Source organism: Carcharhinus amblyrhynchos, chromosome 18 (genome assembly GCF_965287045.1).
Source record: "Carcharhinus amblyrhynchos chromosome 18, sCarAmb.v2.hapA, whole genome shotgun sequence".
Classification (NCBI taxonomy): domain Eukaryota; kingdom Metazoa; phylum Chordata; class Chondrichthyes; order Carcharhiniformes; family Carcharhinidae; genus Carcharhinus; species Carcharhinus amblyrhynchos.
Window position 1 is genome coordinate 8,813,249 of NC_137341.1, and position 27,525 is coordinate 8,840,773.

The 27,525-nt window shown below is 47.5% G+C and overlaps 1 protein-coding gene across 1 annotated transcript in view; it reads left to right on the forward strand.

Annotated features, from left to right (window-relative positions):
• Positions 1-27,525, forward strand: part of syngr3a (synaptogyrin 3a) — a 99,339-nt gene that overhangs the window by 62,777 nt on the left and 9,037 nt on the right. The window contains exon 3 of the mRNA XM_080206322.1: positions 24,692-24,837. Coding sequence (XP_080062448.1) covers positions 24,692-24,837 — 146 coding nt within the window. The remainder of the gene's footprint in view (positions 1-24,691; positions 24,838-27,525) is intronic.

The following is a 27,525-nucleotide window of genomic DNA, read 5'->3' on the forward strand; positions in this document are numbered from 1 at the left end:
ACGAATGACAAAGGTGTAAGTTATTTGTAAGGTTCCATTTATCGACAACAGAAAAAATAAATTGGAAGCCATTTATGACTATAATTTGATTAAGATTATAGCATAGTTTTGAAATCAAATATGATTTATTAAAATGCAAAGTACATATTATTTGAACATAATTCACCTTGGATAATATTTTAATGAAAGTTTTATTTTAATCTTTTTGGATTTGAGAAGTAAATTGACATCAGATTGCTTTCTGACATTCACTCTAACCCTATGGCTATTGAATCTAATTAAGCTTGGAAAATGATTAATCTTTTATCGGTACGGGACCCACGCAACCGACAATGTAACATTCTAAAAATACAGCTGTGAGGTTGAATAGTCTGGGACTTGTCACATTCCAGATCGATGTGCTCTTGGGTTAGACATACCACGCACTTGCACCAGGGAGAGAGAAATTTGACTCAGGGCAACTGTTCCACTCTTCTTGTTTGTTGTCCCCGTTATGATCCAGTTAGGGACCATTCACATTTGAAGAGAAATCTGAACACTTTGGGCGGGATTTTCCAGCTGCGCTCGCCTCAAACTGAAAATTCCCCCCCTCCCACCTTCTGAGGTCAACGGACCTTTGTATGTTCCGCCTTCCTCCCACGATGATTCCTGTGGTGAGCAGAACAGGAAAACTCCCCCCGCTTTATTTTAGCCAATAGAATATTCCACAAGATTTGGGGGTTTTCTTTGGTCAAAAAACAAGAGAGTTAATCAGACCGAGCACTAACATAACGATATGGTTTACGTCTATGTATGTTATACGTTCAGTTGACTTCTTCCTTCCCCCAAGAATTCTCTTGTTAGACACATCAATCGTGAAGTTATTCATATCTGTGGAAGACCACCCAAAGATATGTTGCCATCCTCTGGAGAATTATTCTCAGCTCCAGATCTTCTCATCTATTTACCCTCTCTTGACTGTGAATACCTTATTCCTTTACTTTAGTTACTTTTAAATACTTCCAAACTAAACTGCACGCTGCTTTCTTTGGCGCGAGACTCCGTCGAGGACCACTGTAGGTTCTGCCACTCGTTTCAAATTAGGCTCCGTCACAAAATTCAAACAGAGATTGAGCCTCATCTGCCCGCCACATGGTAATTGATGGAATTTAATTTTTTTTACTCTGCTTACAACACAGGCCTAGCTAACTATCATTTACTTTGACTATCTCTTAGTGAGCTGTAAACCACAAGAGGTCCAAACTGCAACTAACTCTCCCAGAAAAAAGCACACTTAATTTGAAACCAGAGAACCTCCCTGAACTCCACCCATCTCCATGATGACATAGCCTGCTCTGGCACATCCTCAAACTGCCCTGTAACTTAATTATCTCTCATTCATGATTTCTTCTTTGACCTGATGAACTAATGGGTTTTACAGCCTTTCAGAGTTTGTTTCATGCTTTTCAATTAATTTAGCTCTAACTCCCTGAACAAAAACACTTTTCTCTGGAATGCCCACGTTGCAAGTTTGACAGCTATCAGGTCTCCACCTGTTGTTTCAAAGATCGATCTCTTCTATTCTATTTTTAAGAAATTGAGAAATCCTGGCAAACGCTGAAGCCTAGCATTTTAATAACCTGACCTTTACCTTATTTAATCTTCCCAGAACTGAAGTCACCTGTGGAATATTAACACGAACCACATTTCAGCCATCGCATTTGCTAGGGTGTGACATTGGCACAGTGTGAAATAGGTGCCAGCTAAACCATAGAATCCCTATAGTGCAGAAGGAGGCCATTTGGTCCATCAAGTTTGCACCAACCACAATCCCATCCACGTCCGATCACCATAACCCCACATATTTACCCTAACGATCCTCCTGACACTAAGGCCATGCTAAATTGACCCATCAGCCTAACCCGCACATCTTTGGGCTGTGGGAGAGAACCCACACAGATACAGGGAGAAGGTGCAAACTGCAGACAAACAGTGATCTGAGGCCAGATTTGAACCTGGGTCCCTGACATTGAGGCAGCAGTGCTAACCACTGCGCCACCGTGCCGCCCCATTATCCTTATTCTGTTCTAAAGGAGAGAATATGGATAAATTACTGGAGTTAATTGAAAAGCTAAGGTAAGAAGAGACTCATGTGGAACATACGTACCAACGTAGACCTGTGGACTTGTTTGTTGCAAAAAAAATTGTAAAAATACTCTCTGCGTTATTTTAATATTTAATTCACATCGTTACTTGTTCAAAGCATTTTTTTATTCATTCATGACACGTGGGAGGTGCTGGTTAGGCAAGAATTTATTGCCCATCCCTAATTGCCCTCGAGAAGGTGGTGGTGAGCTGCCTTCTTGAAATGTCGGAGTCTGTATGGTGTAGGTACACCCACAGTGCTGTTAGGGAGCAAGTTCCAGGATGTCGATTCACTGACAGCGAAGGAACGATGGTATATTTCCGAGTCGGGACGGTGAGTGACGTGGAGGGAACTTCCAGGTGGTGGTGTTCCCGTGTGTCTGCTCTCTTGTGGTAGGGTGTGACATTGGCATGGTGGTACCATGTCCTAGATGGTAGAGCTTGGAAGGTGCTGCCAAAGGAAGGTGAATTGCTGCAGTGCCCTGAGATTCTGACCTCTGGCTGAGAAGCTAACAATGTCAACAATTTACATTTATGTAGCACGTTTGACAGAATGATATTTCGCAAGGTGCTTCACGGGACTATTATAAAACAAAGTACGGCAAGTACGTGAGTCAAATGATCAAAAGAATGGTTAAAACAGGATTTTAAGAAGTGTCTTAAAGGAGAAAGGCAGATACAGAGACAGGAAAGAATCTCCCAGAGTGTCTTTATAGATGATGCTTACATCCTTAGTACACATAGTTGTGACGAAGGGAACGAACGTGGTACCAATCAAACGGGCTGCTTTGTCCTGATGGTGTCGAGCTCCCTGAGTGTTGTTGGAGCTGCACCCATCCAGGCAAGTGGAGAGTTTTCCATTACACTGTTTACTGTGCCATGTAGATGGTGGACAGGCTTTGGGGAGTTAGAGATCCCTAAGGATTACTGACCTCTGACCTGCTCCTGTAGCCACAGTATCTATATGATGAGTCCAAGTCAGTTTCTGATCAGTGGTAACCCCCTGATGTTGATATTCCACATTTGTATCTAACTGCACTTGAGATTTTAATGTAAAAATGTGTCTATCGACCTTGAAACAAGTTAATGGCGATATGTTATAATTACTGCATCATCATGTAGACATAATTTAGAGCTAATGACAGGGAATTTCTATAATTTATGTTTGATAACTAATAGGAACTGAATTATTTTCCTGGTGTAATAGTATCGTGGACACTGATAGGAGCGGTAGTTCTTCACCAAGCCGGGATTGGGGGGGGGTGGTGCAGGTATCAGCGATCGGCGTGGGTTGCCTGTTATGAGGACCTCCCTCCTCACTCTGTACCACCATAGGGTCAACCACCACCCCCTTTCCTCCTACAGGCTCCCCCCCAACCCCATCCTGCCCTATTCATCACTCACACAGGTTCGCCAACCCCCCATCTCCCCACACACACACTTTCTGCACCTGCCCCGCTTTTACAGATTTACCAGCAATTGTACCATCCCTGCCAAAGTGGCCCTTATTTCATTCCCCTGGGGAGTTAGTCAGCCTGGTGGGAGGGATGAGAATGGCAGGGGAGGGAGGGCCCAAACATGGCTGGCAGGAGCTCTGTAGGAGCTGGAGAGAGACACTGCTACTCCTCCTGAAAGAACTTTTACTTTGAAATGGACCTCATTGTGGGAGCAGTGCCTACAGAGATTGGGCTCGGACTGCTCAGTTTATATCCCACGCTCTTATCAATTCACACTTCCTCAGAAGTGAACTACTTTTATGCACTTCCTTAATTTAGAATCAGACACAGTATGATTGAAAGTCCCTGATCAGGTCATTGTGCCTAATGATTTTGCTTTAACTAGAAATCTAAAAAGACCAGTGCAATGAACATGATTCTTCTCTGAGATGTAAAGGTGAAGGGGAGTGGAGTGAGAGGACTCGGGAAGAGAACCCGTGGCTCTGGGGGAGAATGTAAGATCAGGAGTGAGCCATTTTGCCCCTCGGGGGCCCACTGCATCCATCAATAAGCTCATGTCTGCTCTGATGCTGGGCTCACTTACCTGGCAGGGGAGAGTCAATGATCAGGCAGGGGGGTGAGGCCAGCCCATTGGCACTGGGGCTGTGCTGATGCCTGCAGTGCCACTAAAGGACCCGGATAGCAAATGAGGTTAAATAGGGTATCAATAAAGCTACTGAAAAAAATAACCTTTCACTAAAATGTGCAGACTCTTTTACAGAATTGCATTAGTCTCTCTGTTTCTCCCTCTTTCGTGATGTGGAGATGCCGACATTGGACTGGGGTAAACACAGTCAGTTGTGAAACTTCTCACTGCGTCTCCCCATTTCACCATACAGATTCATGATATCACTTCCACCGGGAGCAGGTTCATCTTTTGTGCTGACTCTGAGGAATCAAATTGTGGAATAACAGGTTACCCAGGGTGAGGAAGAGATTCCCTCCCTATTGTATCACACAGCCTAGCTCTGCAGGCAACTCCTAACAAGTGGCACAGAGGGTGGCACAGTGGTTAGCACTGCTGCTTCACAGCTCCAGGGGCCCAGGTTCGGTTCCCAGCTCGGGTCACTGTCTGCATGGAGTATGCATGTTCTCCCCATGTCTGTGTGGGTTTCCTCTGGGTACTCTGGTTTCCTCCACAGTCTGAAAGACAGGCTGGTCAGGTGAATCGGCCGTGCTAAATTCTCCCTCAGTGGACCCGAACAGGCACCGGGGTGTAGCAGCTAGGGAATTTTCACAGTAACTTCATTGCAGTGTTAATGTAAGCCTGCTTGTGACTAATAAATAAATTTACCTAGCAGCAAGTTTGAGTCTGTCAGGATCTCACCAAAGAAATTCTTGTTATTTAATAGCAAAAATAGCCTCTGCTGTTTTTAGACCTTTTCCTTAAAAAAACCTGAACTTAATTATTCTTTTTATTCAAAAATAATTAAAAACTGGTAGAGAGAGGGAGCTTGCTCTAGACACCATTGTCACAAGCTCTGTATTAGATTAAAATAGATTATACAAACTATTGGATTTGATCATGAGGAAGGAAGTAACTTTGAGACGTGGCTCAGTGGAACAAGAGTGCTGACGTGCACTGAGAGAGAAATCTGGACTTCTTCATGGAAGTATAAGACAATAATGTCGTGCAGTGCTAACCGCTGTGTCACCCCGTTCGGAGTAGCCTGCAGAGCTAGGCTGCGTAATACAATAAAGAGGGAATCTCTTCCCCGTACTGTGTAGCCTGTTACTGCACAAATGCAAAAATCATTGCCTCCTGGTTTAAGTAACACCACAGTCTGCCAACACAAAATAGAAAGAGTGGAACTCCTGTAAAATGAGGCTAGGAAAAGGAAGACTTTGATTTGGTTTATTATTGTCAGGTGTTAGTATACTGTGAAACGTGTTGTTTCTTGCGCACTATACAAATAAAGTATGCGTTCATAGAGCAGGAAAGGAGAGGGTGCAGAATGTAGTGTTAGTCATAACTAGGGTGCAGAGAAAGATCAACTTATTGTGAGATAGGTCCATTCAAAAGTCTAATGGCAGCAGGGAAGAAGCTGTTCTCGAGTCGGTAGGTACGTGACCTCAGACTTTTGTATCTTTTTCCGTATGGGATAATGCGGAAGAGAGAGCGTCCAGGGTACGTGGAGCATTTGATTATGCTGGCTGCTTTTCCGAGGCAGCGGGAAGTGTACAGTCAATGGACGGGAGGCTGGTTTGCCTGATGGATTGGGCTTCGTTCACAACCCTTTGAAGTTTCTTGCGGTCTTGGTCAGAGCAGGAACCGTACCGAGCTGTGATACAACCAGAAAGAATACTTCTGATGGTGCATTTGTGAAAGTTGGTGAGAGTCCTAGCTGACATGCCAAATTTCCTTGGTCTCCTGAGAAAGTAGAGGCATTGGTGGTCTTTCTTTACTATAGCGTTGGCATGGAAGACCAGGACAGGTTGTTGGTGGAAGGGAAAGACTGCATACCTTCAGAATGGAAATCAGGAGGAAGCAAGGAGATTCTGGAGGGAGGGTGGAGAGCACTGAGAGATCTGTCATAGACATCAGAGTAAACAGAATGAAGAATGGGTTGTAAGCTGTCAGAAGTTTGCCACCCTACTCCAGAGATTGAATCACATTGGAGGCGGGACTGAGTGGGGCGGTCTGGAAACTTTGGACAGTGGCAGGCAGGTTTGTTGGCATATTCCCAGTGATGTGGGGAGAGGCAGGGTAAAGACCGCAAGTTAACAGGTAGTATATTGAATCCATTAAAGGGCATCGCTTCATCACTGAATTTAATCCTCCCAGAGTCGACAGGTTGCGATTGTCACAGAAGTAACCACAGGCAGCCCTCAGCAATGGCAATCCTGCCACTTTCTGTTTTAAGGTCCCTCATTAAGTACTCAGAAGGTACATCCAATATCTTGAGACACAGCCTGTCTCTCCAGCCTCCTTCAGCAGCTCCAACATTTGGAACTTCGGGGCTGGTGGTATTTTCAGTGCTGGAGCCCTCCTATTGGTCTTCCTGCCTCCGGAGCTCACTATTTAATCCTGCACACTTTTCGGCAATGCTATTTTTATCACCAGCCGGCTAATCCCAGCCCCAGTGGGACTTAAAAATCAAGCCCACGTTCTCTCCTTGTCACCTTCCGGCGTAAGGCCTCCGCTGCATCAGTGGGGGACCTAGGGACCCTCTCTCTGGGTCCTAATGCATCGTTCTTCCTTTCAGACTGTTCCAGCATCTGCTGTAACCACCCTTTCAAAGAAGGAGACAATCTTTAAGAATCACAGAATCCTATAGAGCAGCAGGAAGCCATTCAGCCCATCAAGTTTGCACCAACAACAATCCCACCCTATCCCCGTAACCCCACACGTTTACCCTGCTAATCCCCTTGACACTAAGGGGCAATTTAACACGGGCAATCTACCTAACCTGCACATCTTTGGAATGTGTTTGATTAAACCGGAGCACCCGGAGGAAACCCACGCAGACGCGGAGAGGAGTAGACAAAAGTCGTAGGTAGAAGGAGGATTGGAATGAAGCACTCACTGAGTGTTAAAATAGGCGGCGTGGGCTCGTAGGGCCGAAGGGCCTGCTTCCTGTGCCGTGTTGTTCTTTAACGTGCAGACTGCGGTGACCCGAGCTGGAAATCGAAGCTGGGTCTCTGACACAGTGAGACAGCAGCGCTAACCACTCTGCCACCATGCCACCCAAAGAAGTCTGGCTGCACGTTGTGCCAACCATGTATGCACCTACCCCGCCCCCTGCCCAGCCTGTAGCCCGTCACACTGCCAACTTGTCGATGCTTCAACGGGAGTGAGTGTGGGGTCATCACACATTGCGATCTCCACACCCACTAACCGGGCTCATCGATCCCTTCACCCGTGATATTAGTTCCCATGTGAATCAGCCACCGATCACCCTCTAGCTTTTAATCTATTCTATGACAGTTAAGGAGCTGGGGGAATCCTGGCCACATTAGAATAACTCGTAAGTCAAAGAAAAACTGCAGAGGGCGGAGCAAAAGCAAGACGTGTCAGCAAAGTGGACAGAATCTGTGGTTTGAGGTGAACCAAAAGTCACGGGCTGGAATTCTCCGGCTGTTCACGTCGGCGGGATTCTCCAGTCCCGCCGGCAGCACACACCACCTCCCCCCACCCGTAGGTTTCCCATCAATGTGGGGTGACATCAATGGGAGTTCCCGTTGCCAGCGTTGGGGCCGGAGAATCCTGCCAGCATTCACTGCGTGACCTCCTGGCAGCAGGAAACGTGCGGCTGGGAGGCTGGAGAATTCCGCCCATAGTAGATGTTTTATTGGTTTCCTGAACAGAAGAACAATGGTAACCTCACGAGTGGCACAGTGGTTAGCGCTACTGCCTCACAGCGCCAGGGTTCAATTCCTGGCCTCGGGTCACTGTCTGTGTGGAGTTTGCACATTCTCCCCGCGTCTGCGTGGGTTTCCTCCGGGTGCTGCAATTTCCTCCCACCCTCCCGCACTCCAAACGTGTGTGGGTTAAGCTGATTGGCCACAGTAAATTGCCCCTTAGTGTCAGGGGGTCTAGCGTGGTATATGTGTGGGATTATGGGGACAGGGCTTGGGTGGGATTGCAGTCGGTGTAGACCCAGTAGGCCGAATGGCCTCCTTCTGCCCTGTCGTGATTCTACGAACGTAAAGATGCATCTTTAAATGGAGGGGTTAAAAATTGCAGCATCTCACCAGGAACGCCCACTTTTTTTTGCACGGAGAAAGATTCAGCCATTATATGTGTTTATCAACTAAATGAGCCGTTCACGAGAGGTCATCAACCTGAAATATCGGCCTGGATTTTCCAGCCCCGTCAGGACGGGACACTGCGGGAGATTCAGCAGCCCGGCCAAACATTCATTACCTTTCAGCGGAGCTGGATGGTCCCTGTGGCAGGTAGTCAGAAAATTCCACCGTTAACTCTGTTTCTCTCTCAGTTTCTGCCTGACCTGCTGAGTATTTGCCATGTTTTCTATTTTTATTTTAGATTTCCACTCTCTGCCATATTTGTACCAGCAATTTCCTCCAATTAAATACTGGGAACTCCGAAGGCGTGGTTTTTGCTCCCCGCTTCAAACCCTGTTCCCTAACTACTCACTTTGTCCCTCTCTTTGGTACCAGTTCTTGATTAAGTCAGTCTCTTTGTCAGCTTGGTGTCACAGTTGACTTCCAAGGTGAGTTTTTGATCTCCTATTCGTGGCATCGCTAAGACCTCTTATTTTCACCTCGATACCATCACCCGACTTCACCGCAATCTCAACTTATATCCGAAAACCCTCATTCGTGCCTTTGTTACCTCTAGGCTTCACTATGCAGCGCACTCTATGCCTCTACTTTCTCAGAAACCTGAGGAAATTTGCATGTCAGCTGCGACTCTCGTCAACTTTTACAGATGCACCACAGAAAGCAAACTTTCCGGATGTATCACAGCTTGGTATATCTCTTGCTCCGCTAAGAGTGCAAGAAACTACAAAAGGCTGTGAACATAGCCCAGTCCATCACTCAAACCAGCCTCCCATTCATTGACTCTGCCCACACTTCCTGCTGTCTCGGCAAAGCAGCCAGCATAATCGAGGATCCCTGCGCCCCGATATTTCCTTTTCCGCCTTCTTCTGTCGGGAGAAAGATACAAAAGTCTAAGATCACGTACCAACTGACTCAAGAACGATTTCTTCCCTGCTGCCATCAGACTTTTGAATGGACTTACCTTGCACTAAGTTGATCTTTCTCTGCACCCGAGCTATGACTGTAACACTACATTTTGCACTCTCTCCTTTCCTTCTCTATGAATGGTATGCTTTGTCTGTGTAGCACACTGTACACTAATACATGAGACAATAAATCAAATCAAATCACTGCTGGCTGCTGTCCCACATTCTACCATCTAAACACTCGAGGCCACTCAAATCTCTGCTGCCAGTGTCTTAACTTGCACCAAGTACTGTTCCCCTATCAGCCCCTGTGCTCACTGACCTACATTGGCTCCAAGTCGAGCATTATGTTCTTATGTTCTTAAGTTTTCATTCTTATTTTCAAATCCATCCGTGGCCATGCCTCCTCCCTATCTCTGGAATCTCTTCCAACCTCTCAGGGACATCAGCACTTCTTTAATTTTGACCTCTTGAGCATCCCTGGTGTTACTTTTCCACTCTGGGTGGTCATTTGCCTGGATCCCAAACTCTAGAATACTCTCCCTGTATCTCTCCCTCTCACTCTCCTCCTTTTGAAAACACCCCTTAAAAATCTACCTCTTTGAGCAAATCTTTAGTCATCTGACCTCATCTCTTTATGTGGCTCAGTGCGAAATGATGTTTTTTTATTCCCCTGTGAAATGTCACGGGGTGGCTGGGGAAGTGGTATCCACCCTGTGCCCAGTGCTGACTTCCCCCACCCACATCCCATGATATTCACCCTCCCCCTCCCCCGGCGCCCTGCATGCTTCCCTCGCCCTGCTCTCCCCTCCCAGACCCCTGTCGTTTTTAAATCCCTGACAAGCGGGAGACTCCGAGACAGGTGTGTCAGGTTGGCGTGGCCATGCTGATTTCCCCAACTACACAAATAGGACCTGCTTGAGGTCCAGGCTGGGTCAAAGGTTCATTTTCTCTCTAGTATTGCCTCTTCATCAAGTGGACAGATAGGCACATTCCACATTCCCTTGACCCTTTGTGTGGGGGGGTGGGGGGGGAGGAGGGTGGTGGTGTGTGCGTGGGAGACTGGGGGTTGTGCAGGGCGAATGTGGGGTGGGGGATGCACGGAGGAGTGCTGGTGTGTGGGGGGTGCGTGGGGGGAAATGGGGCAGCATGGGTGGAATGGGGGAGGAGTGGGAGACATGCGGAGAGAGAATGAGGGAAAGGGGGGCATGTAGGAAGAATGGGGGCAAAAGGGGGGGGTGTAGGAGAGAGAGAGGGGAGGGGGTGGTCATGCGGGAAGAGTGAGCTGGTGCACAGGGAGTGAGGGGGGCACATGGGGAGTGGCAGGGTGCACAGGGAGAATGGGGATACGTGGGTGGGGGGCGGGGAGCGAGGGGAATGGGAGCCGTGTGGATGGAGTGCGGGGATGGTTGGTGCTAATCGTGGCTCCAATTGAATTTAGATTTTGGAGGTTGTGTGAGTGAGCGCTGTGTGCCTACCACCCATGGTAAACACACAGAAGCCAAAGTGTGTTTGCCATGTGATTGAAGCCTGCCATTGAGCTTCCTCCCTTTTCCAGGGAGCTGCTTGAGCTGTGGGAGTCTCACCACGTGAGACCTCAGGGAATCTCATCCACTTGCATTGAGGCCAGATGGTTATCTGAAGGTGTCTGAGCCAGACTAAAGTCAGCAGAGTTAGTCGGTGCCGGGTGCCCAGCTGCCACTGATATTTCCTGACTGCGATAAGCCTTCCGTTCAACACGTCGGCTTGGACCAGCTGCCGGGGAATCCGACGGATCTGCTCCCAGGCACGCCTGTGACAAAGGTCGTCAGCAAAGTGCTCCGCAGCAAGGGGAGCTTTAAACAGTGGGCTTCCGCAGGGCTGAATAACAAATGAGATAACAATATCTCCTCACAGGTAGCAGACCATAAGAGTACTTGGGATAGAGGATTACATCATGAAAATGTTTCCTCATAATCTCCACGGTGAGGTGTCTGTTATCCCAGTAACACGTAGAGCTGTACTCCTTGCATACTATATGATGTAAATATTGTTGTTAAGCTTGCTGGGGATTGCTGCATCTATTTGCAGTATTTGCTGCCTTTGAGTTAACAGTGCAGGAATTTACAACATTTGTGAGACGTGGAGGGAAATACAGTGTCAAACAAAATCTTGCTTCCAATCTTTTGTGACAGCTTTTCTTTTACGTATTCAGTCTCAGGGTGTCGGTGTGAGTGACATGGCTGTCATTGATTATAAGATAACGTAAGAGACATATAACATAAGGGGCATATAAGAGGACAAAGGGGATGGATAGGGTAGAGGTAGAGAGATTCTTCCCGCTTAGAAAGGATAGCAGGACTAGAGGGCACAGCCTCAAGATAAGGAGGCGGGGGTGGGGTTGCAGTTTAGATCGGAGTTGAGGAGGAACTTCTTCACTCAAAGGGTGGTGAATCTCTGGAATTCTCTGCCCGTTGAAGCGGTGGAGGCTACCTCGCTGAATATATTTAAGTCACGGTTAGATAGGTTTCTGATAGACAAAGGAATTAAGGGTTATGGGGAGAAAGCAGGAAAGTGGAACTGACGCACTTCAGATCAGCCATGATCTTATTGAATGGCGGGGCAGGGTCGAAGGGCTAGATGGCCTACTCCTGCTCCTATTTCTTATGTTCTTATGATTTGATTTATTATTGTCACATGTATTAGTATTCAGTCAAAGGAATTGTTTCTTGTGCATTATACAGGCAAAGCATACCATTCATGGAGAAGCAAAGCAGAGCATGCAGAGTGTGGTGTTACAGTCATAGCTAGGGTGTAGAGAATGATGAACTTGGTGTGAGGCAGGTCCAGAAACTATTCTTGATTCGGCTGGTACGTGACCTCGAGCTTTTGTATATTTTTCCCAACGGAAGAAAGTGGAAGAAGGTATGCCTGGGGTACGTGGGGTCCTTGATTATGCTGGCTGCTTTTCCGAGGCAGCAGGAAGCGTAGTCAGCGTTAGTGGATGGGAGGCTAGTTTGCGTGATGGACTGGGCTTGATTTACGACCCTTTTTAGTTTCTCGCGGTCTTGGGCAGAGCAGGAGCCATATCAAGCTGCGATACAACCAGAAAGAAGTTTTCGATGATGCATCTGTAAAAGTTGGTGAGAGTTGTAGCTGACGTGCCAAATTTCTTTAATTTTCTGAGAAAATGGAGGCATTGGTGGGTCTTCTTAACTATAATGTTGGCATGGGGGGACCAGGACAGGTTATTGGTGATCTGGACACCTAAAAACTTAAAGCTCTTGCCCAAGAGCACTTTGTCCTCATTGATGTAGACAGGGACATGACCTCCAGTACGCTCTCTGAAGTCGATAACTATCTCTCTCCTTCATTTTGCTGACATTGAGGGAGAGATTATTGTCGCCGCGCCAGTTCATCAGAGTCTATCTCTCTTTCCTGTACTCCGTCACATCATTGTTTGAGATCTGCAATGATGTCATCAGCAAACTTGAAAGTCAAGTGAGAAGGGAATTTGGCCACACGTCATAGATGTCTAAGGAGAATAGTGAGGGGCTGAAGACACAGCCTTGTGGTGTTGAGGATGATCTCGGAGGAGGTGTTGTCGCCTATCCTTATTGATTGCCAAATTGGTTTAGGTAGTCTAGGATCCAGTCACAGAGGGAGGAGCTGAGGTCCAGGCCACAGATTTTGGAGATGAGTTTCGTGGGAATAATGGGACTGAGGGCTGAGCTGTAGTCAATAAATAAGAGTCTGACATGGGTGTCTTTGTTATCTAGGTGTTTCAGGGTTGGGTGTAGGGTCAGGGAGATGTCTGCTGTGGACCTACTGCAGTGATAGGTGAAATGTAGTGGATCCAGGCAATCTGGGAGGCTGGAATTGATTCGTGCCACGACTAGCCTTTCAAAACAGTCATTCAGGCACACTGTCTGGCTTTTCACAGAACACAGAACATTACGGCGCAGTACAAGCCCTTCGGCCCTCAATGTTGCGCCGACCTGTGAAACCAATCTAAAGCCCATCTAACCAACACTATTCCGATATCGTCCATATGTTTATCCAATGACCATTTAAATGCCCTTCATGTTGGCAAGTCCACTGCTGTTGCAGGCAGGGCATTCCACGCCCTTAGTACACTCTGAGTAAAGAACCTACCTCTGACATCTGTCCTATATCCATCACCCCTCAATTTAAAGCTATGTCCCCTCATGCTAGATATCAACATCCGAGGAAAAAGCTTTCACTGTCCACCCTATCTCATCCTCTGATCTTCTTGTACGCCTCTATTAAGTCACCTCTTAACATTCTTCTTTCTAACGAAAACAGCCTCAGGTCCCTCAGCTTTTCCTCATAAGACCTTCCCACCGTACCAGGCAACATACCAGTCAATCTCCTCTGCACCCTTTCCAATGCTTCCACATCTTTCCTATAATACGGCGACCAGAACTGTACGCAATACTCTAAGTGCGGCCGCACCAGAGTTTTGTACGACTGCAACGTGACCTCGTGGCTCCGAAACTCGATCCCTCTACCAATAGAAGCTAACACACCGTACGCCCTCTTAACAACCCGATCAACCTGAGGTACTGGGATGATGGTCGTCTTCTTGAAGCAGATAGGGACCTCGGATTGTTGTAAAGAGAGGTTAAAGATGTCTGTGAATACCTCCGCCGACTGGTCTGCACAGGGTCTGTGGTTTCCTCCGGGTGCTCCGGTTTCCCCCCTCGGTCCAAAGATACGCAGGTTAGGTTGATTGGCCGTGCTAAAATTGCCCCTCAGTGTTCTGAGATGTGTAGGTTAGAGGGATTAGCAGGTAAATGTGTAGGGATAAAGGGGTAGGGAATGGGTGGGATTGTGGTTGGTGCAGACTCAATGGGCCAAATGGCCTCTTTCTGCACTGTACGGTTTCTGTTCGATTCTATTCTATGCCGTCCTTTTCAATGGCGTTCACGTTTCATGAACGCGTGAAGAAAGAAGCGAATGAGTTACTGTCGTAGTTTACACCGAGAAACTGGATCTGTGTTTTCAATAGAGTTCAGTCGACGAGCAAAGAAGTGTTCCCTCGTTTGTTCTGAACAAGACCTGTTATTTCAGTAAAAACCACCACATCTGATGAAATACAGAAATATAATGGCTTCTCACTAATAACAATTCAATCAAACGTGGGTTCAAATCCTACCACTGAACTTTGAGAATTAAAATTGGTTTTATTTTTTAATGTGAACCAGAAAAGCTCAGATCAGCAAACTGATCATGAAACAATTAGATTGTTGTCAAAACCCAACTGGTCCAATATTATCCTTAAGGGGAGGAAACCTGCCATTATACTTGAACTGAAATATATCTGGCTCCAATTCCACACTCTTGACCGCCTTCGGAGTTTTGATTTGATTTATTATTGTCACCTGATGCCATAACACTTCACCGGGTCTGGACTCGATATTGAGGACTCACAGGGCCGTTCTCTCCTGGCTGGGTATAAGCTGACATCTCTGATGGGTCTGTCTTGCCATTGGGACAAGGACGTATCCGGGGATGATTATGACGGTGTCCGGGACATTGTACGGTACGATTTGGTTAGTATAGTTCGGTCAGATTGAACTGATCTGTGGGACAGTTCTCCCAATTTTGGCACAAGCCCCCAGTGAGGAGGACTTTGCGGTGTGGACTTGGTCTGGTGTACATCTGTTATTTGATTTGTCTAGTCGAGTACTGAGTTGTACTGACTTCTCGTATTGGATTGCACTGAACAGTTTGCTCGGCCATTTCAGAGGGCAGTTAATTATCAATTGCCTTGCTGTAGGTCTGGAATGACACGTAGACCAGATTCAGTGAGGACAGCAAATTTCCTTCCCTGAAGGACATGAGTGAACCAGATGGGTTTTGATGGCAAGCTGTTTAAGTTTATTTATTTATTAGTCACAAGGAGGCTTACATTTACACTGCAATGAAGATACTGTGAAAATCCCTGGTCACCACACCCTGGCGCCTGTTTGGGTACTCTGAGGGAGAATTTAGCATGACCAATGCACCTAACCAGCTCATCTTTAGGACTGTGGGAGGAAACTGGAGCACCCGGAGGAAACCCGTGCTGACACGTGGAGAACGTGCAAACTCCACACAGTCGGTGGCCGAAGCCAGGAATCGAACTCGGGTCCCCGGCACTGTGAGGCAGCAGTGCTATGTGCTATCGTGATAGTTTAATGATCATTGTTATTTTTATTATTATCTTTTAGTGAGTTAACAGCAGCAGTTTGATCCACCGTATTGCATATTCCTGAGCACATTCTTTCTAAACACAGTTGCAGCATTGCTGCAAACAGAATAGAGAGGAACTTTTTCTCCCAAGATACTTGTCTTCAGCCAAGTTTTGTCTTCCTGGCTGCTCACAAATCCGCACTGTGCCAGGGCCATGGATAAGTGATGAGAAACGAGAGCTCTCAAAGCTAAATAAACAGATTGTCCTGTACAAAGAACAAAAACAGCCTGGGAAACGGGCCCTTCGGCCCAACGAGCCCGCGCCGCCATTTTAACATTACCAGTCCCCCTTCCACCCATGACCGTTATCTATGCTTATGGCATTCCACATTGCGGGAATCCTAATTTAGGGACAATTTATTACCTCCAGTCAGCCTAACAGCACATCTTTGGGGTGTGGGAGGAAACCGGAACACCCGGAGAAAACCCACGCAAGCGCGGGGAGTATGAGCAAACTCCCACAGACACTGGCCCAAATCCACGTGTCTGCACAGCAAACAGTGACAGTCACTGAGCTGTCGTGTTGCCCAGCATCTGGTCCAGTTTAAACGTACACTAACGGCATTCAAGTACTAGGCTATTCTCGAACATCCGAGAGCAGCCCTAGTACGACCCATCGCGTGTACGGCCCCTCGTTGGACAACAAGGTGGACCGACTTAAAACCTGTGAATTAAAAGAGGAAAAACATTTAGTATCATTCCACATCCTTATCCATTACCAGGAACGTCCCAATGCTAATGAACCTTGTTTAAAACAATGTCCTATATCCTCCCATCTCCAACCCACTCACGTGCCTGTCTAAGTAACTCTTAAACAACTCCAGCGTGCCTGCTTCCACCACCTTGCTTGGCAGAGCATTCCATACCCCCGCTACCCTCTGTGTGAAAAACCTCCCTCTAACATCCGTGTTATACCTCTCCCCCCTCACCCTAAGCCCGTGGCCCCTCGTACTGTGCGTTTCTAACATAGGAAATAGCTTACCACTGTTTACTGTATCTATACCCTTCATAATCTTATATACCTGTATTAGATCCCCCCTCAGTCGCCGTCTTTCAAGGGAAAACAGCCCCAATTTGCTCAATCTTTCCTCATAACCCAGTCCTAGGGCTTTTTGTATTTACCGCTTGAAGAATTCTGGATAGCAGGGAGTTGTGGGGGAGCAGGCTTTAAAACAGCGCCAGGTTTAAAAGGAGGCCTGGTGTAGACAGCGGGCAGCGGAGTGAGTGGGAAGCAGAGTGAGATATTAGGGCTTACGATCAAAAGGGCTTGAGAGAAAAGGGCTTGAGAGAAAAAGAGCGAGGTAAGTTCGTGTGGAAATTTTCAATACTACTACAGTGAATAATGGAGGGGCATGTGATGTGTTGTTTCTGTGTGATGTGTTGTTTCTGTATGATGTGTTGTTTCTGTATGATGTGGGAGCTGGTGGACCCCAGGGTCCTTCCCAGTGACCACGTCTGCAGTAAGTGCAGGTTGCTGGAGGAGCTCCAGCTCAAGGCAGATGAGCTGGCCTCTGAGCTACGGACACTGAGGCTCATCACGGGGAGAGAGGGTGCCATTGTCAATGGGGTGCAAGTGACATCCACCCCGCCCCCAGACTGGCTAACTCTAAGGGTCAGGAACAAGAGGGGGCTGCTGAGAGGAGGAAGGAGGGTGGGGAGAGGAGGAAGGGGGGTGGAGAGCGGAGGAAGGGGGGTGGGGAGTGGATGCCTCAGCCCCTCAATCTGCATAACAGGTTTGAGGTTCTTGCTTCCAGTCTGGACGAGAACGAGGGAGGTGAGGTCGGTGAGCAAATTGCACACGGTACAGTGATGCAGCAGGACATAGGCAAAGAGAAGGTGAAAAGGAACGTAGTAGTAATTGGGGATAGTGGGGCGAAGGGTATTGACACTGTCCTTTGTCACAATGACAAAGTGCACAGAAGGGTGTGTCGTCTGCCTGGTGCTCGGGTCCGGGATGTCGCATCTGGGCTGCAGAGGAACCTGAAGCGGGAGGGTGAGAATCCGGTCGTTGCGGTACATGTGGGTGCCGACGACGTAGGCAAAATGCAAACTGAGGATCTGGGGAGGGAGTATGAAAAGCTGGGAAGGGAATTAAAAAGTAGAACCGACAAGGTGGTTATCTCTGGGCTACTGCCTGAACCGTGTGCAGACGGGCGTAAGGTTGATAAGATTAAGGAAGTGAATGGGTGGCTCAGGGATTGGTGTGGGAGGAATGGGTTTGAATTTACGGGGCATTGGTATCAGTATTGGGGTAGATGGGACCTGTTCGGGCGGGATGGGGTTGGTCTGAACCGTGCTGGGACCAGAGTCCTGGCGAATCGTGTAAATAGGACTGTAGACAGGGCTTTAAACTAATTGGGGGTGGGGGGGGGAGGGTGCGAGGGTAGGTGACATTACGGGGTCTAAAGTTAAGGAGAGGGTACAGGTAAGGGAGGAGGCCGAGGGTGTCCCGATAATAAAGGGAGTAGGGGGCGTGAGTATGGTTGGTGGCGTTCTGGCAGATAGGGTCCAGGTGAAGGCTGGGATGAAGGCGCTTTATCTGAATGCTCGAAGCATTCGGAATAAAGTGGATGAGCTGGTGGCACAGATCGGCACAAATGGATACGATCTGGTGGCCGTTACAGAGACGTGGCTGCAAGGTGACAGGGACTGGGAGCTGAATGTCCAGGGGTATCGAGTGTTTAGGAAGGATAGGTGGGAGGAAAAAGGGGGGTGCGTAGCTCTGCTGATTAAGGATAGCATCAGGGTGGTAGCAAGGGATGATTTAGGAACCAAAGAGCAGAACGTGGAAGCGTTGTGGGTGGAGATTAGGAACAGCAAAGGGAGGAAGACGCTGGTGGGTGTCGTCTATAGGCCCCCGAATAATCATCTGGAGATGGGGCGGGCTGTTAACGCGCAAATAAGTGCGGCGTGCAGGAACGGGGCGGCCGTAATTATGGGAGATTTCAATCTGCATGTCAATTGGTCGACCCACGTTGGACGCGGTGGGCTCGAGGAGGAGTTCTTGGAATGCTGCCGGGACAGTTTCCTCGAACGGTGTGTGTGGGAGCGAGCTATCTTGGATCTGGTGTTATGTAACGAGGCGGGTAGAATTAGGGACCTTGCGGTGAAGGATCCTCTTGGGGCGAGTGATCATTGTACGGTGGAGTTTCTGGTGCAGATGGAGGAGGAGAAAGTGGGTTCCCGGACACGCGTCCTTTGTTTGAACAGAGGGGAGTACGGTAGGATGAGAGAAGAAGTGGCGAATGTTGACTGGGGGAGCGCGTTGGAAGGTAGGTCTACTGAGGAGCAGTGGAGGATCTTGAAGGAGATCTTTCTCGGTGCTCAGCAGAAATTTATTCCGACGGTTAAAAAGGACCGTAGGAGGAGAGGTAATAAGCCGTGGATAACGAAGGAGGTGAAGGAAAGTGTTAAATTAAAAGCGGAGGCGTTTCGAGTAGCTAAGAGTAGTGGGCGAGAAGAGGATTGGGAGAGGTTTAAACGTCAACAAAGATTGACAAAGAAGGGTAGGAGAAACTATGAAGCTGGGCTAGCCCTTAATATAAAAAAGGATAGCTATAGTTTTTATAAATATATAAAAAGGAAGAGGCTGGCTGGGGTGAACGTTGGACCCATAGAGGATGAGAGGGGGGACTTAGTGGTAGGGGATGGAGAAATGGCTGAGGTCTTGAATAACTTTTTTGTTTCGGTCTTCACGGAGGAAGACGTGAATAATTTGCCGGGTGTTAGCGATGGAAAGGTGGTAGGAATGGAGGGTCTCGATGACATTGTCGTTACTAGAGAGGTGGTGCTCGACAGACTGGAGGGGCTGATTGTGGAGAAGTCCCCAGGACCGGATGGAATGCATCCGAGGGTTCTGAAAGAAATGGCGGAGGTGATAGTGGATGCCTCGGTGGTTATTTTCCAGACGTCGCTGGATTCCGGGGAAGTGCTGGAAGATCGGAAAGCGGCTGATGTTACGCCGTTGTTTAAGAAGGGTGCCAGGCAAAAGGCAGGGAATTATAGGCCGGTTAGTTTAACGTCTGTTGTAGGTAAAATGTGAGAATCCGTCATCAAGGAGGAAATGGCGAGGCATCTTGAGGGGAATTGCTCGATAGAGCAGACACAACACGGTTTCATTAAAGGGAAGTCGTGTCTGACAAATTTACTGGAGTTCTATGAGGATGCGTCTGGGGCGGTGGATAGAGGAGAGCCGGTGGATGTGGTCTTTCTTGATTTTCAGAAGGCGTTTGACAAGGTACCTCACAAGAGGTTATTGCAGAAGGTAAGGGGGCATGGAGTTGGGGGTAGGGTGTTAGCGTGGATAGAGGATCGGTTGTCAAATAGGAGGCAGAGAGTGGGGGTCAATGGGTGCTATTTGGATTGGCGGATGGTGACTAGTGGAGTGCCTCAAGGGTCGGTGCTGGGGCCTCAGCTATTTACCATTTATATAGATGATCTGGAGGAGGGAACCGAGCGTACGGTGTCGAAATTTGCTGACGACACCAAGATCGGTGGAACGGCAAATTGCGCGGAGGTGTGGAGAGTCTGCAGAAGGATCTAGATAGGCTGGGCGAATGGGCCAGGAAATGGCAAATGGAATTTAATGTTGGCAAGTGCGAGGTGGTCCACTTTGGTAGGAATAATGGTAGGAAGGACTATTTCTTACGTGGCGAAAAACTGCAGCAGGCGACGGTGCAGAGGGACCGCGGGGTCCTTGTGCATGAGTCGCAAAAACCCAGCTTGCAGGTGCAGCAGGTGGTCAGGAAGGCTAGTGGGATGCTGGCCTTCATAACGAGGGGGATTGAATATAAAAGTAGGGAGGTCTTGCTGCGGCTGTATAGGGCATTGGTGAGGCCGCAGCTGGAGTACTGTGTGCAGTTTTGGTCACCGCACTTACACGAGGATATTTTGGCCTCGGAGGGAGTGCAGAGGAGGTTTACTAGGCTGTTGCCGGAGTTGAGGGGGTTGAGCTATGAGGAGAGCCTGAATAAACTGGGCTTGTACTCGTTAGAGTTTAGAAGAATGAGGGGAGATCTCATTGAGACGTATAAGATGATGAACGGGATGGATAGGATAGAGGTGGAAAGATTCTTCCCGCTCAGAAAGGATAGTAGGACTAGGGGGCACAGCCTCAAGATAAAGCGGGGGCGGTTTAGAACGGAGTTGAGAAGGAACTTCTTCACTCAAAGGGTGGTGAATCTCTGGAATTCTCTGCCCGTTGAGGTGGTGGAGGCTGCCTCGCTAAATATTTTTAAGACGCGGGTTGATGGGTTTTTGATAAGCGAGGGGATTAAGGGTTACGGGGAGAGAACAAAGAACAAACAACAACCCAGCACGGGAAACAGGCCCTTCGGCCCAACGAGCCCGCGCCGCTGCATCACCCTACACCTATTCTACCCTGCGTGTCTACGAATGGAACCCCTAACTTAGCCAGATTCAGGGGAGAATAGTGTCAATTTAGTAAACCAGTCAGCCTAAGAGCACATCTTTGGGGTGTGGGAGGAAACCGGAGCGCCCGGAGGAAACCCACGCAACCACAGGGAGAATGCACAAACTCCCACAGACACAGGCCCAAATCCATGTGTCTGCACAGCCAGCAGTGCTAGTCACCGAGCTGTCGCGGCGCCCGTCTACCGGTCCAGGATCAAGCACACACGCCAACACAAAGTACTAGGCCACTCCCGGAGCCTCCAAGAGCAGCCCACGCACGACCCACCGTGTGCATGCCCCTCGTTTGACAACGAGGTGGACCTCCACCTGCGGAATAAAAAGACAAAAACGTTAATTTACAAATCTGCATTTCTGGTGCCTCCCGAGGTTCTGACCTTATTTAATAGCCCCTACTATAACCCTCCATCTTCGTTTCGCTCATGTGTCTGTCTAACTGAACCTTAAACGAGTCCAACGTTCCCACCTCCACCACCCTCCTCGGTAGTGCGTTCCGTACCCCCACAACTCTCTGCGTAAAGAACTTTCCTCTCACGTCCAAATTATACCTCCCCCCCCCCCCCCCCACCCTTAAATCGTGACCTCTCGTATAGACTGCTCCCAGTCTAGGGAGCAGTCTCTCACTATTGACTCTATCTATTCCCTTCAGTATCTTATATCCCTCTATCATGTCCCCCCTCAACCTCCGTCTTTCCAAGGAGAAAAGTCCCAGTTTCTCCAACCTTTCCTCGTACCCCAGCCCCTCCATGCCAGGCAACATCCTGGTAAACCTCCTCTGAACCCTCTCTAGAGCCTCCACGTCCTTCCGGTAGTAAGGTGACCAGAACTGGACGCGGTACTCCAAATGCGGCCTAACCAACGTTCTATACAACCCGCAACATTAGACTCCAGCTCTTACACTCTATACCCCATCCTGTAAAGGCTAACATACCATAAGCTTTCTTCACGACCTTCTCCACTTGTACTGCCACCTTCAAAGACTTGTGCACTTGCACCCCCCAGGTCCCACTGTGTTTCTATACTCTTTATAGGTTTACCCTTTATCATATAACTCCCCCCTACATTATTCCAGCCAAAGTGCATCACCTCACGTTTATCAGGATTAAACTCCATTTGCCATACATCTGCCCAATCTACCAACCTATCTGTATCCCGTTGTATCGCCAGACACTGCTCCTCGCTGCCCGCCAATCCAGCCGTCTTAGTGTCATCTGCAAATTTGCTGATCACGCCGCTTACTCCCTCTTCCGAGTCATTTATTTATACTACAAAAAGAGGTCCCAGTACTGAGCCCTGTGGCACACCACTAGTGACAGACCTCCAGCTAGAAAAGGACCCTTCCGTTACTACTCTCTGTCTCCTCTTACCAAGCCAGTTCTCAACCCATCTAGATACCTGGCCTCGTACCCCACGAGCCTTAACCCATTCGATGGGCCGAGTGGCCAAATTCTGCTCCTACGTCTTATGGTCTTATTGACGCGTATACACTACATCTGTGAAAATCTTGCCCTATCAGCAATAATCAGTCTGTTACTCTAAGTGGTTAAGATTTGCTAATACTGCAATTTACCATGTGTGTTTGTGGTTATTATTTTGAACACAGCTGTTGTTCCAATAACTCGCTGTTTATTCAAAAACATATATATGTGAGTGGGCATATAATTGCAATTTGCCATCCTTGTTCTGACAGCAGAATTGTGCAGTCTTTAGTGAGTCAAGGTTGACAAAATAAATAACCTCATGAATGTATTGCTACTACAGATGTTGGCAAGTGGTTTGGAATTTTAAGTCTGTCTCGGCAATCGTTAATTTGCTTTGTTTTTTTTGTCACACGTATTAGTATACAGAGAGAAATATTTCTTGCGCTTTTTATAGATAAAGCATACTGTTCATGGAGTACATAGGGGAAAAGGAAAGGAGAGAGCGCAGAATGTAGTGTTACAGTCACAGATCGGGTGTACGGAAAGATCAAGTTAATATGAGGTCGGTCCGTTCAAAAGTCTGACGGCAGCAGGGAAGACGCTGTTCTTGAGTTGGTTGGTACGTGACCTCAGACTTTTGTATCTTGTTCCCCAATGGAAGAAGGTGGAAGTTTTCCTCCCCAGCCCAAGGATGTGCAGGTTAGGTGGATTGGCCATGCTAAATTGCCCCTTAGTCAGGGGGATTAGTAGGGCAAGTACGTGTGATTACAGGGATAGGGCCTGGGTGGGATTGTTATCAATGTAGATGCAATGGGCCGAATGGCCTCATTTTGCACTGTCGGGATCCTATGATTCTAAGAGAGTACGTCTGGGACGTACGGGGTTCTTGATTATGCCGGCTGCTTTTCCGAGGCAGCGGGAAGCGTAGACGGAGTCGATGGATGGGAAGCTGGTTTGCACGATGGACTGGGCTAATGGGGGAAAGCTCACATTTGCTACATTTTGCCAAATAATTACAGTGTCACAAAAGGCCCTTTTGTGAGACTTTGGAAATTGTCTGCACAGAGCCTTCAGCTGATGTTAATTTGAGCAGAAAGGGAGCGAGGTTGAGGGGAAGCGCAGGCGTGTGGTTTGAGATGTCAAAGGAACATGCACGCTCATTAAGGAGAGATTGTACGATCCGCGAATAGAATAATCAAAACTGAAAGCACTGTGCTTGTACACGACACTTCAAAGCCACAAATAACTGCATTTTCTAAACATAAGCAAATAGGACAAGTTAGTGAATTGTTCACTGAGAAAGTCTGCTACAAAAAAAGGCAAACTGCAGCTCTTCCGAGGAAGAGAATAAAGGATAAACAGTGATCTATTTTATCTTCAATCAGGTACGTTCAGACTATACCAAAGTTCAAAATGTGAAATGAAGACTTGCATTTTTATAGCACCTTTCATGACGTGCCAAAGCACTCTGCAGCTAATGAAATATTTTTGAAGTGTAGTTACTGCTAAAATATGGGAGACGCGGCAGCCGGTATGTATGATGTGGAGATGCTGGCGTTGGACTGGGGTAAACGCGGTAAGAAGTCTCACGACACCAGGTTAAAGTCCAACAGGTTTATTTGGTAGCAAAATCCACTAACTATAAATTATATGCCCTATTTGTGAACAGAACTCCCACTTACTCACAAAGGAGCAGCATCCCAAAAGCTAGTGGATTTTGCTGCCAAATAAACTCGTTGGACTTTAACCTGGTGTTGTGAGACTTCTTACAGCCACTATTGTACATAGTGATTCCCTACAAATGGTTATCTGATAATGACCAGATAATCTATTTCTTTTAAATGAGGGATGTATGTTAATTAGGATAAGACACCTCCACTTAGCATAATAACAGGGAATGTCCTTTTCAGAGAGCAGACATTGGGCGCAATCTTACCGATTGTTCCTGCTGCAGCGAGGTGGGAGAATTTGGCAGCCAGCCAAATCTCCGTTCACTGCAGCAGGATGGGAAAGTTCTGAAACAATCCCTCCGTGTTGCAGTGGAGGGGCAGCCTAGGCTTTTGTGCTCAGGTCCCTGGAGACGAACCTGAAGCTGCAATCCCTTGACTGAGAGGTAATAGTGCTATGACTAGCCTGAGACTAACATACCCACACCGTGTTAGTGCGTGACATTTCTGTGGCTGCATGTGACAAACCTGACCCAACATCCCCTCCCCCACCCCCCCAACACACACACACACACACACACACACACACATTCAAGTCAGCACCAAAACTCCTAAATTACTGAACTGCTCATTAACTTATGTTCTTTTGAAATCTGTTCCAGGACTATGGACATTCTTGTGGTTTGTAGGATTCTGTTTTTTGGTAAATCAGTGGCAGAAAACTTCATCAGAAGACCTTCCTCTCAACCAAGGTGCTGACGCTGCCCGAGCTTCCATTGCCTTCTCCTTCTTCTCCATTTTGTCCTGGGTAAGTTTGACAATTTCCAGCACCAAGTAATCTTGCATCAGGAGTTAAAATTGGAGCTCGATCCGCCTGTTTCTGGTATTCAGACGTAGCTTGGTATCGGAATTTTCCATCCCATTTTTCTGCCACGAATTGAACACGTGCTATTCTGGGTTTTTATGTCACTTTTTAAGTTTTACAATTGTTAATTTTTATTCTTTCACGGAGCGTGGGTGTCGCTGGCCAGGGCAGCATTTATTGCCCTGCACTAATTTCCCTCGAGAAGCTGCCATTTTGAACCCCTTCGATCCACGTGGTGTAGGTACACCCACAGTGCTGTCAGGGAAGGCTTTCCAGGATTTTGACCCAGCGACAGTGAAGGAACGCTGATCTATTTCCAAGTCTGGGATTGGCTTAGAGAGGAACTCGATCATAGAATCCTTACGTGCAGAAGGAGGCCATTCAGCCCATCGAGTCTGCACCGATCACAATCCCACTCAGGCCCTATTCCCGTAACCCCACATCCCCCGACACGACCCGACCCTCACATCTTTGGACTGCCCGTGCATCTGCCGCCTTGGTCTTTCCAAGTATCGAAGTCTCGGGTTTGGAAGGTATCGTCAAAGGGGCCTCGGTAAGTTCCTTCAGCGCGTCCTGTAGACGGGACACACTGTGCACTGATGTCGGAGAGATTGGGTGTCGAAGGCAAACGATAGAGTGCCAATCAGTGGACTGCTTTGTCTTGGATGGTATCCAGCCTCTCGAGTGTTGTTTGAGCTGCACTCATCCTGACAAGTGGAAAGTATTCCATCACCCTGCTGACTTGAGGAGGCAGGAGGTGACCCAGACTCTGACCTGCTCTTGTCACCATTATTTTTAGAAACTTGGCAAAGGTTGTTGATGCAGTTGCCAGTTTCGGTTTTAAGGTGCACACGGGTAAGTGGCGTAGAGTACATCACACAATGCGCAGCAATGTATTTTGGGCTTTGAATCCTCCAGAAATAAAACTGTGCGTGTATTGACTGATCACTGCCCAATTCTTAACGCTGTACCAATTGGTCCAGCTTAGAGTCACAGTATTGTATCAAAAGAGTCACGTGAAACTGAACCTGATAATAATGGCATATCTCAGTCACGTGAAGAAGAGTTAACTTACGCAAGTTGCAGTGGACAGCCATTCTGAGAATGGAAGAATGGGACGTAAAGATCGAAACACAAACTCTTATCTGTATGTTTTAAACACATTTCTGTTATTTGCAATTGTTATCTACTCCTCTATTTTGTTTTTTCAGGGCTACTTGACCCTCTTTGCCTTCAGCAAATTTAAAAATATAGGGTTTGTGGAAGATGAGCAAAGAATTGTACCTCAGCCTTCAGTATCTGCACAAGTATAGAGCAGTCTTTGTGACAGTTAACAACGTGACTGACTCGCTTCACCCTGTCAGTTTTAACGTCATTAACATGAGATAATAATCATTAAATTATTAATAACTTCTTATTCCGTGCTCTAAGAGACCAGGTAATTAGTTGCTCAGCGCCTGAGATTATGCCAAACCCAGACACTTAAAAAATTAATTGCCTCGACAGCCTGTTTTTTATCACTTTTTACAGAATGTCAACTTAATTTCCTATGAGCAGGGACACAAAGTTAACCACGTCGGTCTGCCACTGAATGTTTTGGAATTCAGGACTTAATTTAGCTTGTGAGAGACGCAGGGGAAAAAGTATGCATTTCTTTAAAAATGTCATAGTTCTACGTCACCGACCTTCCCAAAATTAAAATACTGTCCAACGTGACCGGAACGTCACTGGAACGGGTCATATAGCGGCACAGTGGTTAACACTGCTGCCTCGCAGCTCCAAGGACCCGGGTTCGATTCCCAGCTTGGGTCACTGTCTGTGCGGAGTCTGCACATTGTCCGCGTTGCTTTACTTCAGTGCTCCAGTTTCCTCCCACGGTCTGAAAGACGTATCGGTTAGGTACATTGGCCGTGCTAAATTCTCCTTCGGCGTACCCGAACAGGCGCTGGAGTGTGACGAGTAGGGGATTTTCACAGTAATTTCATTGCAGTGTTAATGTAAGCTGACTTGTGACACTAATAAATAAACTTTAAGATTATGGCTGATCTGATCGCGTACACCGTTTGGGTACACCGAGGGAGAATTTAGCACAGTCACCGCACCTAACCAGCACTTCTTTCGGACTGCGGGAGCACCCGAAACTCAGTGGACCTGAACAGGCGCTGCAGTGTGGTGAGTAGGGGATTTTCACAGTGACTTCATTGCAGCGTTACTAACTTTAAACTCATGAATGTAACTGAATTGCACATCATCAAGATTCTGATGATATAACAAGCATTCTGGGTGAAATTTCCAAAAGATTCCTTTCTAATTTTTGCACCTAGCCAGGACAGAAGTTGGGACTCTAATTTTCACCATTTTTCAAAAATAGTTTCAGACTGAAACTGGAGCAGCTCAGTTTAGGTTTGGTCCAGTATAGTTTTTCATTCATTCGCAGGATGTGGGTGTCCTGTCTTGTCACAAGGGGATGAGGAGAAGTTTTCTCACTCAGAAGGTCATTAGTTTGTGAAATTCTCTTCTCTGGTGAGCAGTGGAGGCTGGGTCATTGAATTCTTTAAGGTTAGATAGATTTTTGATTAACAGGGGAGGTAGGGAGTACGGTGAGAGGGGCAGGGGGGCAGGCAGGAAATT